The sequence below is a fragment of the Microtus oregoni genome, unplaced genomic scaffold, assembly GCF_018167655.1.
Source record: "Microtus oregoni isolate MIOR12 unplaced genomic scaffold, Mior012 000027F_ref0000203, whole genome shotgun sequence".
NCBI classification, from domain to species: Eukaryota; Metazoa; Chordata; class Mammalia; order Rodentia; family Cricetidae; genus Microtus; species Microtus oregoni.
The window spans coordinates 14,733,814-14,747,419 of NW_024543086.1; the positions used below are offsets into that span (position 1 = coordinate 14,733,814).

Consider the following 13,606-nt stretch of genomic DNA (forward strand, 5'->3'; position numbering starts at 1 on the left):
ATATGGTGGTTGCCATGGCAGGCAGTTGGGTCGTGGTGGTGGGCTAAAGGGCAGAGGTCAGAGGCTCAGACCTGAGGAGGCAGCGGTTGCAACAGGAGCGCACCGGCGGTTGGGCGTGGGCGCCCCAAGGACACGCCCCCTCCGCCCTGCCAGCCCCGCCCACTGCCGCTCGGGGCTCCGAGCGGAGCGCGCCGACCACAGGGAGCGAGCAGCGTGGGGATCCCGCGGCGGTCGGGCTCGCGCGGCGCCCTCGCTCCCCCTCCCCTCGGCCCTAGGGCCGCGCGGCCCGCGCCGCTCCGAGAAGATGGCGCTGCAGTTTCAGGTCAGTGCGCCGGGCTGCGGGCCTGGAGCTCCGGCGGTGGCGGGCGGCGGGTGGGTCCCAGGCCGCGACCCCGAACGAGCACAGCCCTTTGCCCGGGGACGGCGAGACGGCGGCGGGCTGCGCTCGCCCACCCGAGTTCGCCCTCGTCGCCGTGGGCTGCAGCGATGTCCGGGCATGTGGGAGCCGGTGCGGAGGGGCCGCCTGGCAGCCCTCACGCCCAGCCCGCGGTCCGCGCCCTCCCGGGGAGCCTGGGCTCGGAGGCCGGGGCGGCGGGAGCGCGGGAGCGCGGCTAGAGGATTGTCATTGGCCGGAGGCGGGCGGGCGGGTCGGGGCTCGGCGCGGCCGGGAGCGCGCAGCCTCATTGGAGGAGCCTCGGGGCTGGGCGCCGGCTGCGCTGGAGGGGTGCGTCTGCCTGGTGGCTCCGGCGCTCAGCGGGTCTTCGTCCCACCGGCGTCTACGGAGCCTCCCCACTGGTGTCTTGTACGGTGGCGGAACGTTCTGGGGCTGCGGGGCGACATCAGCTACCGCCCTTATCCTTTTAGAGCGCGCAGTAATTATTGCACACGTGAAAACTGTTATGGTAGAATTAGTCACGGGATATCGCGGGAGCACCGAAAGCGGGCAGGCGATCGCGTCTGCAGAGTGGAGCCTCCACTTGTTACTTGGTTCCTACCGCTGGTACATATGCCTCTGAGCAAACTCCAAGGAACGCAGGGATTGTCGGAACTGTAGATGACCAGGCAAAGAGGAAAGGAAGACCACAGAGACAGAAAGACGGTGTGGGCAAAGCAAAGGATTGTGGAAGACCTTGACATCCTCTGAAAGCCTGTTCTTGGATCCTAAGACTAATTGGAAAAGAAAGAGCTCAGGGGAGATGTCGCCTGGCAGATGACCTTAGAGAAATAGGCAGAGTCTTAACTTGGTGGCAATGTGTCTTTCCCCTGTTAGACTTATACAGATCCTCTGGTCACACGAACTTAGTGCTTTGTTACTTCTTCTAAGGGGTATTTCCAAGCTGGAAATAGACCCACATTCTATGTTTTGACTTACCCTTTTTCTTTTGTTGTTTAAGTGTCCCAGGTCAGAATTGCATATTTATTGTTACTTTAGTAAATACGCCCTGTGGGGATGTTTTTACAGGGAGAACTTACTGCGAATCATAAGTAGATAATCAGATGTACATAGGGCAGGTATGTCTTGAGTAAATTAGAAGGTATGGAAGAACTTTGGAACTTCTTTGGACTTGGAAAGATGGTGCCTGGTAAATTGCCAAGTCCTGGAAGCCTTCATACCCAAGGGCAATATTAGAAAAAGTTAGATTTGATGCCCAAACTGGTCATATGGTCCCAGAAATATTCATTAAAGTAACATTTTTTAGGGCATTGCTTCAGTGTCTTTTTCCCACTTGGTAATTGACATAAATGTCCCCAGGGCAATGCTGCCTGTGTGGACTGGCCATGCTGTGCTTTTTAGCCTTGAATCCATGTCCTGACTTTCTGGAAGGCAGAGGACGGCATCATTCCCTACAGTCAGTTCAGTCACAAGCATCCTTGTTCGGAGCCAGTGAGTTAGGGTGTATTCTTGTATCCAAAGAAAAAATGGATCTGGGTTGTCTTTGAGGAGGAGGTCCAGGTTGGGGAGCACAACAGGGAACAACAGAATCGGGAATAAGTAGCCTAGCTATGGTACGGCGAAAGCCTAGTGGACTTGAGTGGTTTGCTCTCTGAATGGTTCTGGAATCAGAGACCGGTAGCTAGTCTTCTAATCCCTACTTCGGCTGGGGATTGACTCTAGACGTGAGTGAGGGATGCACAGTGTTAGCGTGATGAGCAGTGGTTTGGGAAAGGTGGCTTGTCTGAAGTGTGGCAGTCACTGGGACACTCCCTTTCTACTTTCACGGTGGTTTCTGATGTTTTCTCTGTAGTTTCAGGGGTGAGACTTGGGGAAAGCAGTGATCACTCAGTAAGGGAGTGTCAGATCCCAAAGCTTGTGCTCACTCATTGGACCAGTGTTTACTCTGACACGTTCCTTTCATTCCTAAGCAGCCTCTGGAGAAGTCCAGGGCATTGGAAGCCATATTGGAACATTTCCTTAATTGCCCCAATGTTTGAGTATTAGTGGGATCTTCACAGAGAGCAGTTGGTAGAGCTGGATGAGTAAAGGAAATTGCTGTGCACCTGGAGCTGGCCACAGTCCATAAAAGTCCTCCTGCCACCAACAGCAAATTCAGGGATTTCCCACAGCCACCCAGAGGTCTGTCAGTTTCTCAGTAGGGCTCACGGAGTTCATCAAAATGATCAATTATCAAAATTATCGAATTCGTAATTGTGATTCTTTATAGGGAAAGAAGATTGGCTAAAGGGAGACACATAGAGGATAATCTGAAGATTCTAAAATACATCTTTTGTCCTCAGGATAGGACATTCTCCTGTCATCCATGTTGCATGTACCACTATAAGGTGGGAAGGCTCACCTACTCTCTAGTACCCACAGTGTTTATTGAAGATGCATTACTTAGACATGACTGATAATTTTGATTTCCACTGGTAACCTGTGATCCCAAATCATCACCCTAAGCCAAAACCATACCTGTGACTAGGTATGGTCAGTGCTTGTATTAAAAATATAACTGCTGTCAACTATGACAGATTATCTACCAGAAATTGAGGGCAAAGGCCAGACTGCTTTTTGGGCAAGACTTCTGTCTTAAGGTTTCTTTGGCTGTGAAGAGACACCATGACCATGGCAACACTTACAAAGGAAAAAACATTTAATTGGGGTGACTTACATTTTTAGATTTAGTCCATTATCATGCTGTGACATGGTGATGTGCAGGCAGACATGGTGCTGGAGAAGAAGCTGAGTGTACTACATCTTGACTTGCAGGCAACAGGAAGTGGTCTGTGATACTGGGTGGTCTCTTGAGCATATATGAGACCCACAGTGACACACTTCCTCCAACAAGACTTCACCTGCTCCAACAAGGCCATACTTCCTAGTAGTATTACTCCCTTTGGAGGACATTTCCTTTCAAACCACCACAATCACTTTTTTTTAAAATTTTTTTCTTCTCTCATATTCTAACTGCAGTTTCCCCTCTAACCTCTCCTCCCAGTCCCCTTCCACCTTATCTGCCCCCCACCCCCATCCACTTCACTTCCATTTTCCTTGTGAAAAGGGCAGGCTTCTTAGGGATATCATCCAAACATGGCTTATCGAGTTCCAATAAGACTAGGCATGTCTCCTCATTAAGGCTGGATGAGGCCACCCAGGAGGAGGAACAGGGTCCCAAAAGCAGCCTAAAGAATCAGAGACAGCCCCAGCCCCTACTCCCTCTGTTAGGAGTCCCCCAAGAACTCCAAGTTACACAACTATGCTAGACTCTGGTCTATGAGTAGAGCAGAATATCATTAGGAATCGTTTCATTGGTTCATTCCTAGGGCTTTGGGCTATCCATCTTCTGGGTCCTGGCACTCCCCAGACAGTGTCAGGTGTGGGATCCCTTTTGTGGCATGGATCTTAAGCGGGACCAGTCTTTGGTTGACCACTTGCACAAGGTCTACACCACCTTCATCCCAGCACATCTTACAGGCAGAACAAATTGTAGGTGGAAGGTATTGTGGCTGAGTTTGTGCTTCAATCCCTCCACCTGAGGCCTTGCCTGGTTACAGAAGATGGCTGGTTCAGGCTCCATGTCCTGCATTACTAGGAATCTTAGCTGGTGTTACCCTTGTAGATTCCTGGGAGTTTACATTGCACTAGTGGCTACCTCACCCCGATTGCCAGAGGATCAAAGGAGAGGGAAAACAGAAGACAGCATGAAGCTTGTGAATCTAGGTACTGGCCTGGAGCTCCAGCACCACTGGAAAAGGACACTTGGAGTAGAGATCTGCTGGAGACATGTTTAGTTTGGTTTCTGCTGGTTGGGTGTGTGTGTGTGTGTGTGTGTGTGTGTGTGTGTGTGTAGGTAGGTTAAAAGTAGGAATTAGACATTGGTGGCAGGTAGACAGTGACTGAAGAATGGCAGATGGTGAGGGAGGTGCCTGTTACAATCATGTAGACTTGTCATTGGCTTAGTTTTGCCTGTTTACTAAATGACTCTTATGCAGCCTACATGCACGTGCCCTCTCAACTTATGTAGTTGGTAGGAGTCTGGTTATCAGAATTGACTTAAGAAAAGATGAGAATACTCTGGTAAACTGTGAGGCACCTAAAGAACTATTTGGTTGTTGCAGAAGTACTGTAGTTTTGCATTGTGGAAATATGTCATTTGATATTCTTAACACGTGTGGTTATGTTGTAAATCATTTTAATAGGTATTTCTCACTGTATGCTTTTTGCTTGTGACATTACTGTTTATTTTTGATTTATATTATGGAAATGATGAAGACAAAAAGCAAATTGAGTGATTTAAAAAATTTTAGTTGTTTATTACTGTCTTAGGGTTGCTATTGCTGTGAAGAGACACCATGACCACGGCAACTCCTACAAAGAGGGAACATTTAATTGGGGCTGACTTATAGTTCAGAAGGTTTAGTTCATTGTTCTCACAGTAGAAAATGTTGACACGCAGGCAGACATGGTGCTAGAAAGGCAGCTGAGAAGTCTACATCTTGATCAGTAGGCAAAAGGAAGTGAACTGAGGCACTGGTATGACTTGAGCATATGAGACCTCAAAGCCCACAATGATACAGTGACACAGTCCTCCAAAAAGGCCACACCTACTCCAGCAGTGCCACACCTTATAATATTGTCACTCCCTATGAACTTATGGGGGCACTTACATACAAACTACCACAATTACTGTGTGTGCGCTATGGCACATGTGAGGAGGGTAAACTACAGCTTTGAGGAGTAGGTTCTCCTTTTTCATGAGTTCCGGCTACCTGCTAAGCCATCTTGTAAATGATTTTTTGTTTAAGTATAAAATGGATCAATGGCAGCAGAGACAATTTCAACAGAACATTAGGCTCACAAACTGCAGTTGGTGGTTCAGTATGGTTTGCGAAGGGATTAAGAGTCCTGAAGTTGAGGAGTAGTGTGGCTGGCCATCAGAAGTTGACAGTGATCCACGGAAAGCAGTCATTGAAGCTGAACCTCTTTCAACTGTAGGAGAAGCTCCCAGAGAAGTCAGTGTGGACCATTCATGGTCATTTGACATTTGAAGTAAATTGGAAAGGCAGAAAAACTTGGTAAATGGATTCCGCATGAGTTGGTTGAACATTTTTTTAGAAAAATGTTTTGAATTGGTGCATCTCTTTTTCTTCCCAACAATGATGAACCATTTCTTGATCAGACTGTGATGTGTGACAGAAAAATGAATTAAATATGACAATTGTTGATGACCAGCTCAGTGGTTAGACTGAGGAGAATCCAAAGTACTTTCCAGAGCCAAACTTGCACCATAAGAAGGTCATAGTCACAGTTGGGTGGTCTGCTGCTTGTCTGGTCTACTACGTGATCAATGAATTCTGATCAAACCATGACATCTGAGAAGTGTACTCAGCAAGTCCATGACATGCGCACCAAAAGGCTGCAGCACCCACAGCTGCATTGGTCAGTGTTCATAAAGGGCCTGCTTCTCCAGGACAAACCTGAACTGCATGCTGCACAATCAGTGCTCCAATAGTTGAATTCATTGAACTTTTGCCTCATCTACCATGTTCACCTGACCTCTTACCATCTTCCTACCACTTCTACAAGTACCTTGACAGTGTTTAACAATGAAAAAAAACACTTCTATAACCCACAGAATGTGGAAATTGCTTTCTAAAAATTTGTCTAATTTCAAAGCATGGATCTAAAGGAGTAAATAAAGTTATTTCTCATCGGCAAAAATATATTGTTTTTTAATACTTTGTATTTTGATTAATAAAATTGTGCTTTAAGCCTACTATAATTATTTAAAATTCACAGTCCAAACCTGCAACTCCTTTTGCACCAATGTAATATCTGATTCATTGTTGAAGGAAGAATTAGTTCCAAGAGGCCCAGGAATAAGCCTTCAGGGATGCTCAACTAACAGAAGGGAGGAACAGTTAGTTTGTAGGAAACAACCTCAAAATGAAGGCAGTGTATACTAGTGACAGCCATGAAGTTTGATCCCAGAAGGCAGGAAAGATATAGGGAAGTAACTGAAATGAACTTTAGAGTCTTGCGGTGGGATATTTGAGGTTTATCTCTTTAAAGATTATTAGCAATTTTTGTTTTGTTTTCTGGAGCAAAAGCTTTTTTAGTGAAATTTAATGGCACGTAATAATACATGTGCTTAAACTGCAATAGAGTGAGTTTTGGCATATGCATACATCTGTGAAATTCTCACCAAAATATGAAAATAGCCATTGTTCATGTGTATTTCCTTATGCTCTTATGCTTTTTTGCTGTCCTCCTTGGCTGCCTTCTCCTTCCCCTTCCTTACTCCCTTGCTGTCCCTTCCACGCAGCCAAGAAACTAGTGACCTGCTTTCTAGTAACAAAGCACCTTGAAAACATATTTTTGTTACTTGACTTTTGTTTAGTATTCATCTGTTGATAGAGACTAGGCAAGACTTTCTATATAGAAAGAAATCACATTTAGGGGCCAATAATTGCATGTCAGATACAAAGAAATAAGTCCATAAAATTGTGATGATCTTACATTTTTTTCTTTGTTTGTTTTTGGCGTTTTTGAATTTGGCATTTTTGGAGACAGGGTTTCACTGTTTAGCCCTGTCTGGCCTGAAATTCACGATGTAGACCAGCTGGCCTCAAGTTCAACTGTCTGTCCCTGCCTTTTGAGTGCTGGAATTAAAGGCTGGCTAGGAAGATGTGTATTTAATCTGAAAGCAAGATCCAATCATTGTCCACTAGGGTCTTACAGTGGGTCTTTCTGTTCATATTTGCTAGTTACCTTTGGATGTTTACCAGATCCGGTTCTTCTCATTGTACTTATTATTTACGTGTGTTTCTAATGTTGACACTATACCTTAGAAGCTTTCATAAACCAAACATGTCAGTAAATTGGGACAGCATGCCTTTCTGAGCCGTTCTCACTATATTCTCAGACACCAGTTTATAGAAACTAAGATGAAAATTTATCAGTCTACTGAGAAAGATAAAATACTGTAGATAGGTTCTCTGGGAAACCACATGCTAGTCAGAAGATTGGTTGGTTAGCAGTGTCTGGGTCATACCTTCCTACCAGAGCAAGAATCTTTGTCTGGAAAGGTTTAATGTTTAACATACCAGAATTTTTTTAAACCATTACAGTAACAGAAAACTTGGTGTACCCTTCAAATCTTTTATAAAAGTTCAAACTTTCCCCTCTTAATATTTTACTATTTTTCATTTGTTAATTTAAAATATTGGCCTAGAGAGGTGGCTCAGTGGTTAAGAGCACTGGCTGCTCGTCCAGAGGACTTAGCTTTGATTCCTAGTACTCAGAAAGATGACTAACTGTATTTCCAGTTCCAGGGGATTCAATGCCCTCTTTTGAAGGCAGTGCATGCATCTAATGCACAGACGTACATGCAAATAAAACACCCATATACATAACAATAAATGTTAAAACACTCATAAAATAATTCTGAAAGTTTTTTAAAAAGTAATTTGAAACGTCTTTGAACAAGGGGTAATTGATAATGTCAACTGAACACTTAACTATATACTATATACTATCTTTCTGCCTTGAAGTTTATTAAATCAATACAGCAAGGCAAATACGATCCAGACCTTTCCACAATGTTTATTAATAGGCTTTTTTTGATAATTAGATATCATTGATTTGACTAATATTAACATTTATATATTTTAAATATTGGTTTTCTAGATCCTTTGTAACAAATGCCACAAGTGGGGTGGCTTAACACTCAAAATTATTCTCAGTTCTGAAGGCCAGAAGACTGGGGTAAATGGGGTTGGTTCTTTCTGAAGGTTTCACCCTAGCTTTTGGAAGTTTTGGTACTTCCTGGCTTTAGATGTGACTTTCCAGTCTCTGCCTGTCTTCCTATGGCTCTCTCCTCTGTATCTCACTGCATCTAAAATCTTCCTCTCCCTTTCTTTTTCCAGAAAATTACTCCTTTTTAAAGAGAAAGTGGTGATAAAGACCATTAAAAGTATGGCCAATTTCCATGTTCATGAGAGTTACTTTTGCAAGTAGTTTTATGAAGGTGCAAATGATATTTTTTTCATTTTCAATTGCAAAAGGTTTTATTATTCCAAGTGTTCTGTTTTTCTCTATCCTCCAATGAAAACATGTTTACAATCTGAAAAGAAGGCAATATTTTACTGACTTAATGTTTCAATTTATCAATTTAGGGAAGTGAACATTGGTACCTCCAAGAACATTTGGTGTTTTGGGCCGTGTTTTACTGTCACAGTTCATGATGCTCTAAGAGTCCCAGGCAGGCACTCATGTGTCTCCACCTGTATTGGTTCCCTGATGGACAGAATGTCCTAGCTTTGTGATCAATCTTTATATTTCATGCATTTCTGGGGAAAGTTCTGCTATACAGTAAAGGGGGCCAGGGCCTCCCGTCTATGAGAGAAGACTTTTTTATTTTGTTTGGAAATTTCCTATGAAACCCAGGATGGCCTTGAACTCTCAGCCTTCCTGTGTCAGCCTCCTGAATGCTGGGATTATAGAAATGTACAACTGTGTCCTTCCATCTAAGGATGCCAGCAATTGACTTTAGAGTTAGATTTAGTGCCCACTCCATATCTATGATGATTTCATCAAATTCCTTAACTAAAGGTTTATAAAGACCTTATTTCTAATGAAGATTTTCCTCATAGACTCTGAGGGTTAGGAATTAGACCTGTCTTTTAGGGGTATAGTTCTTTACCTTACAGTGGTATAAAGTGTACAATGTGTGTACATCTTTAACTCTAAGTAAAGTGATGAACGTAGGGCAGTACTCCTGCCTCCTCCTAGATGGTGGGAGTACAGGTATGTGCCAGTGTTTGGTGGGGGTCCTTATTTTAATGAATCAATATGAAACTTTAGTGGAAAATTCTCGAGTCTTGGCTACTGGGTTGTGGCACAGATAGGGAATTGGGAAATGTGAAGGACCTACAAAGAGAGAAGTGGGAACAAGGATGGGAGCCATGGCGTCTCCTTTTTAGTGCTGCTTGGGGATTTGAGAGGTGTGAAGCCTGATGCAGCTGTAAACTGGATATAAAAATTCATGCCAGAATCCGGGCTGAGGTGGAGCACGTCTTTAATCCCAGTACTCAGGAGGTAGAGGCAATCAGATCTTGGTGAGTTTGAGACCAGCCTGGTCTACAAGAGCTAGTTCCAGGACAGCTCTGTCTCAAAAAACAAAACAAATAAACAAAAAATCAAACCAAAACAAAAAGAGTTCAGGCCAGAACAAAATTGGCATTTCTTTTGGAATAACCTATTATGTTCATTTGGCTACCTGTTTTTGAAATCTCTGCCAATATTTTTGTCAAGTATGTACAAGTCCCAAGTCAAATCTTTTGTTTTAGTGAACGGCTTTAACAAGATTCTTTTAAACTGAATTCAGTTGGTAGTTCACTGTTTCCCTGTATTCTATATCATCAGATGATACTGTGTTTGTAGACAGAATGGATTAGTCTTTGTGCTTATAAGATAAAAACCTGTGCAATAATTAGCTAGAATGTTGTTAGAAATATTGTAGGATCAAAAATTCTGACCTGAAGCACCATGAGTTCAGAAGGTCCAAGTCAGCTTACATATAATTATCGTTAATTCTTTTGTTATAGGTTGCAGTAGGATTGGAAACAACAGAAGAGCATAAATTGATAGGTGGGCAGCTTGTGTGTGCTCATTCTAGCCTCTAGCTTCATTGGGCATCTCCTGGCTGTTTACTGGCCACTGTTTAATGCCTTGAAATGAGTACATTCGGTTTATTTCAAGACCTTGTAAATGTTATTTCTTTGCCTCCACTACCTTCTAATCTTCTCCGTCTGGTTTGCCCTTTATGTTTGAGGCATTCTTGGTTTTGAATGTTTTAGCATAGATGTCATTTAGATGTCATTCTTCTTCAGGCATAACCTTGCGAGCTCCTTAAGGAGAGAATCTTCCCTATTAAGTTGCATTGCATAACTCAATTTTTAAGTTAGTAATTTGGGAAATAGGAGATATGCCTCTTTTTTACTATATCTAAGTGAGTCATTGCTGCACAGTAACTATATATTGATTGAATGTATATAAGTATTATTTCTGCATCTCATTTTCTGTGTCTTAATATTTATTTATTTTTATTTAAGTCAAATGTCTTTTTTTTTCTCCCTCTGAAGAATTTGGCCGAATTGGAAGCATTGTGTACTCATCTCTACGTAGGGACTGATCTCACAGAAAGAATAGAGGCTGAGAAAGCACTCTTGGAACTGATTGACAGCCCAGAATGTCTCAGCAAGTGTCAACTTTTATTAGAACAAGGAACAGTAAGTATGTGTTAAGTGATTAACCATGCAAGGCCAGTATTAACAGTAATAGCAAGCAGTGTTAGCAGTGATACTCACAGCTTTTGCCACATCTATTTATTATAATTTCCTGTCAGAGGGGTTAAGCAGGAAAGAATTAGAAAGCCCCAGAAATGGCCACAAAGTAGAAACAAGAATGTGTTGGAATAGTTTCTTAGTTCTTGATCTTCTTTTATGTCACATTTTATATGTTTATTTTCATAATGCTAGGGAGTGAACGAGGACCTTTTACACTTTAAACAAGCTTTCTACTGCCAAGTTACATCTCTAGTCCTAACAATTTATTTCAGGAATAACTTAAAAAATCCAAATGTTGTAGGTAGTTATAATTAACTCTGGAAAAATCAAAGGATTGTTCAGAAGAGTGCTCACTGCCTCTTTATACCTTCATTCTATACATTTATAGCTGTCTGTCTGTCTGTCTATCGATCGATCGAGAGAAGAACATTGACTCAGCAGTCAGCACATACTGAAACATAACCAATACCATACAGCTTACTTGACCTATTTACATGAATTAAAGTAGTTCACTGTTTAGTTAGAGAGGCACAGATCTATAAATAAAGAGGTATGAAATGATATGGAAAATACCACAGAAAGAGACTTATGTTTTACAGAAAAGGTGACAAACTTTCCATAAAGGGCCATGTATTATTTTAGGCTTTGTGAGTCAAAATTGGCATTTCATAATTATAATAATAGAGAAAACAAATCCTCAAAATTTTGTTGGTAGAATTCAAAATATAATCACCAAATGTAGTTTTTTATGTCATACAGGTTGGCTGATAAAATATTTGGAATTAATTGGAGTTTAAAGTTGGTGTTTCCTGTTATTGGACTTGATGGCAGATGTTCATATTTCATGCAGACTTATAATGAAATGATGCATTATTTTTTCTCAATGGGCTCTCACTGTGTGAGAATCTTGGCTGAACCTTGGCTGACCTGGAACTCCCTCTGTAAACCAGGCAGGCCTTGAATTCACAGAGATCTACCTGCTTTTGCTTTTAAAGTGCTGGTATTCAAGGTGTATTCTGTCATGCTGGCTAAGATTTTATACCTTTGAAAATATCTTCACAAACTTAGATGCTGCCAAACATTATACCAGCGCTTTGGCATCTCATCTGCATTACGCATACTTTCACTTAGAAGGCATTTCTGTGTCTTATCCTCTTGATATATGCCATTTTGCCTATCATTGTGTTGCAGATTAATAGTTTCCAATTGAAAATTAGGTAGAAGGTCTTCAGTTGCACAGCAAAATGGATTTTCTAATATGGAAATTTTCATTATGCTTGCATCAGTATAAACATTGCTACTGGGACTGTAGTTGGAGATGAGAAAACGTGTTGGGAGTGGCGCTTTCACTATGTATTTTTAGCTTCTCTCGGTGTCGGGCTGTGTGAAGTGGCCTGGTGGTCCTTGTGACTCACACAATGTTAATTGTTTCCTAGTAACTTGAGTCTCACTCATTTTGCCATCTTCTGTATAAGTGCTATATCCTGCACATTAGGCACTAGGTTGTTCTCATTGAGAGAACAAGTTTGTTGTATGAACTAATTTGTAAAGCCATTTAATAGTGAAAAATAGTGGCTTTGCTTTATCTGTAAACTTTCACTGTCAGACCTGAGCTTAAAAAAAGAAAAAAAAATCCAATTTATCTCTGACAAGCTATTAGTCTGCCTTGTTGGGGGCAAGTCAGGGTATTCAGCATCTTGATCTGGCAGAAATCTCCACAGTGGAAGATGAGCTCACAAAAGTAAATGAGGACTCCTGGTTCATTAAGTTAGGGGCGATTTAGATATCCACTCCAGAATAAATGCCTATAATAAAGTGAATGATACAGACTTCAAAGTTATTACTATTATAATTATTTACAAGCTTTTGACCAGCCCTTTTCTGCTTCATGTACAGTTGTCACACGTGTATAGCAGATTCTACCTAAGGTTTATATTTAATTAATGCTTTCTCAGCTCCTTTGAAAATATTCTGTCTGTAGTTCCACAGATTCTTCGTAAAAAGAAACAGTTCTTTAATTGCTTCCCATTCTTACTTGACTTCTAGAATAAGTAGATGGCAAGTGTCAGTAGCATTAATAGCATGAACAGTTATTAGTAACCTCAACCCATTCACTGAAAGCTAATGATAATCTTTGCAGTTTATTAGCCTTGCCTCTAAACTGGCTTCTCGTGTTGCTTTAGTGTCCGCCTCTGAGCATTTGTTCTCACTGAAAGGCTAGTGAAGTTTATTTTCTCTATACTAACTTCAGCCGCTACAGTAAAATAATGGTGACTAACTCATCATTAGGAAGGAACTTCCTTTACTTGACCTAAATAATGAGCTACTTGTAAACTTTCTTTGAGGTGGGAGGGGAAGAGGGTTTCTCTGTGTAGCCCTGGCTGTTCTGGAACTCATTCTGTATTCTACCTGCCTTTGCCTCCTGTGTGCTGGGATTAAAGGTGTACACCACTGCCCAGCTGCTACTTGTAAACTTAACTTTGATTTCATTTTTTACGTCTTTTTAAAAAAGAAACTGCTGTTCTGACATAGTCTGTTTTAAATTTCAGAAAGACTACTGACTTTCTTAAGTTGAACTCTTGTTATGCCTGCTTAGTTTGAAATCGTTGACATATAATTCTTTTACCACAGGTAGCTGTAGCACCATTAGGGAAAACTCACTGATCTGCTACTAATTGAACACTATGCCTTGACATTTAGGCATTTTCTTCTTGACATGATGGCCATATATTGATACGATGAAAGGTATGGCTTGTGTTGGCTCAGTCCCTGTGACACTCTGGAGACTGGAGTCGCATCACTACAGTCTGTGGCACAT

General features: G+C 42.0%; 1 protein-coding gene across 5 annotated transcripts in view; it reads left to right on the forward strand.

The window, feature by feature from the left end:
* The first annotated feature begins 204 nt into the window (after nt 1-204).
* Nucleotides 205-13,606, forward strand: part of Ranbp17 (RAN binding protein 17) — a 337,456-nt gene continuing 324,054 nt past the window's right edge. For 4 of the 5 annotated variants that reach the window (XM_041676348.1, XM_041676345.1, XM_041676347.1 and 1 more), the window contains exons 1-2: nt 205-322; nt 10,585-10,731. In XM_041676348.1, the coding sequence (XP_041532282.1) occupies nt 305-322; nt 10,585-10,731 (165 nt within the window). In that variant the 5' untranslated portion in view covers nt 205-304. Of the gene's footprint in view, nt 323-2,712; nt 2,782-10,584; nt 10,732-13,606 lie in introns of those variants that run through there. The other variant, XM_041676346.1, reaches the window with a different exon arrangement.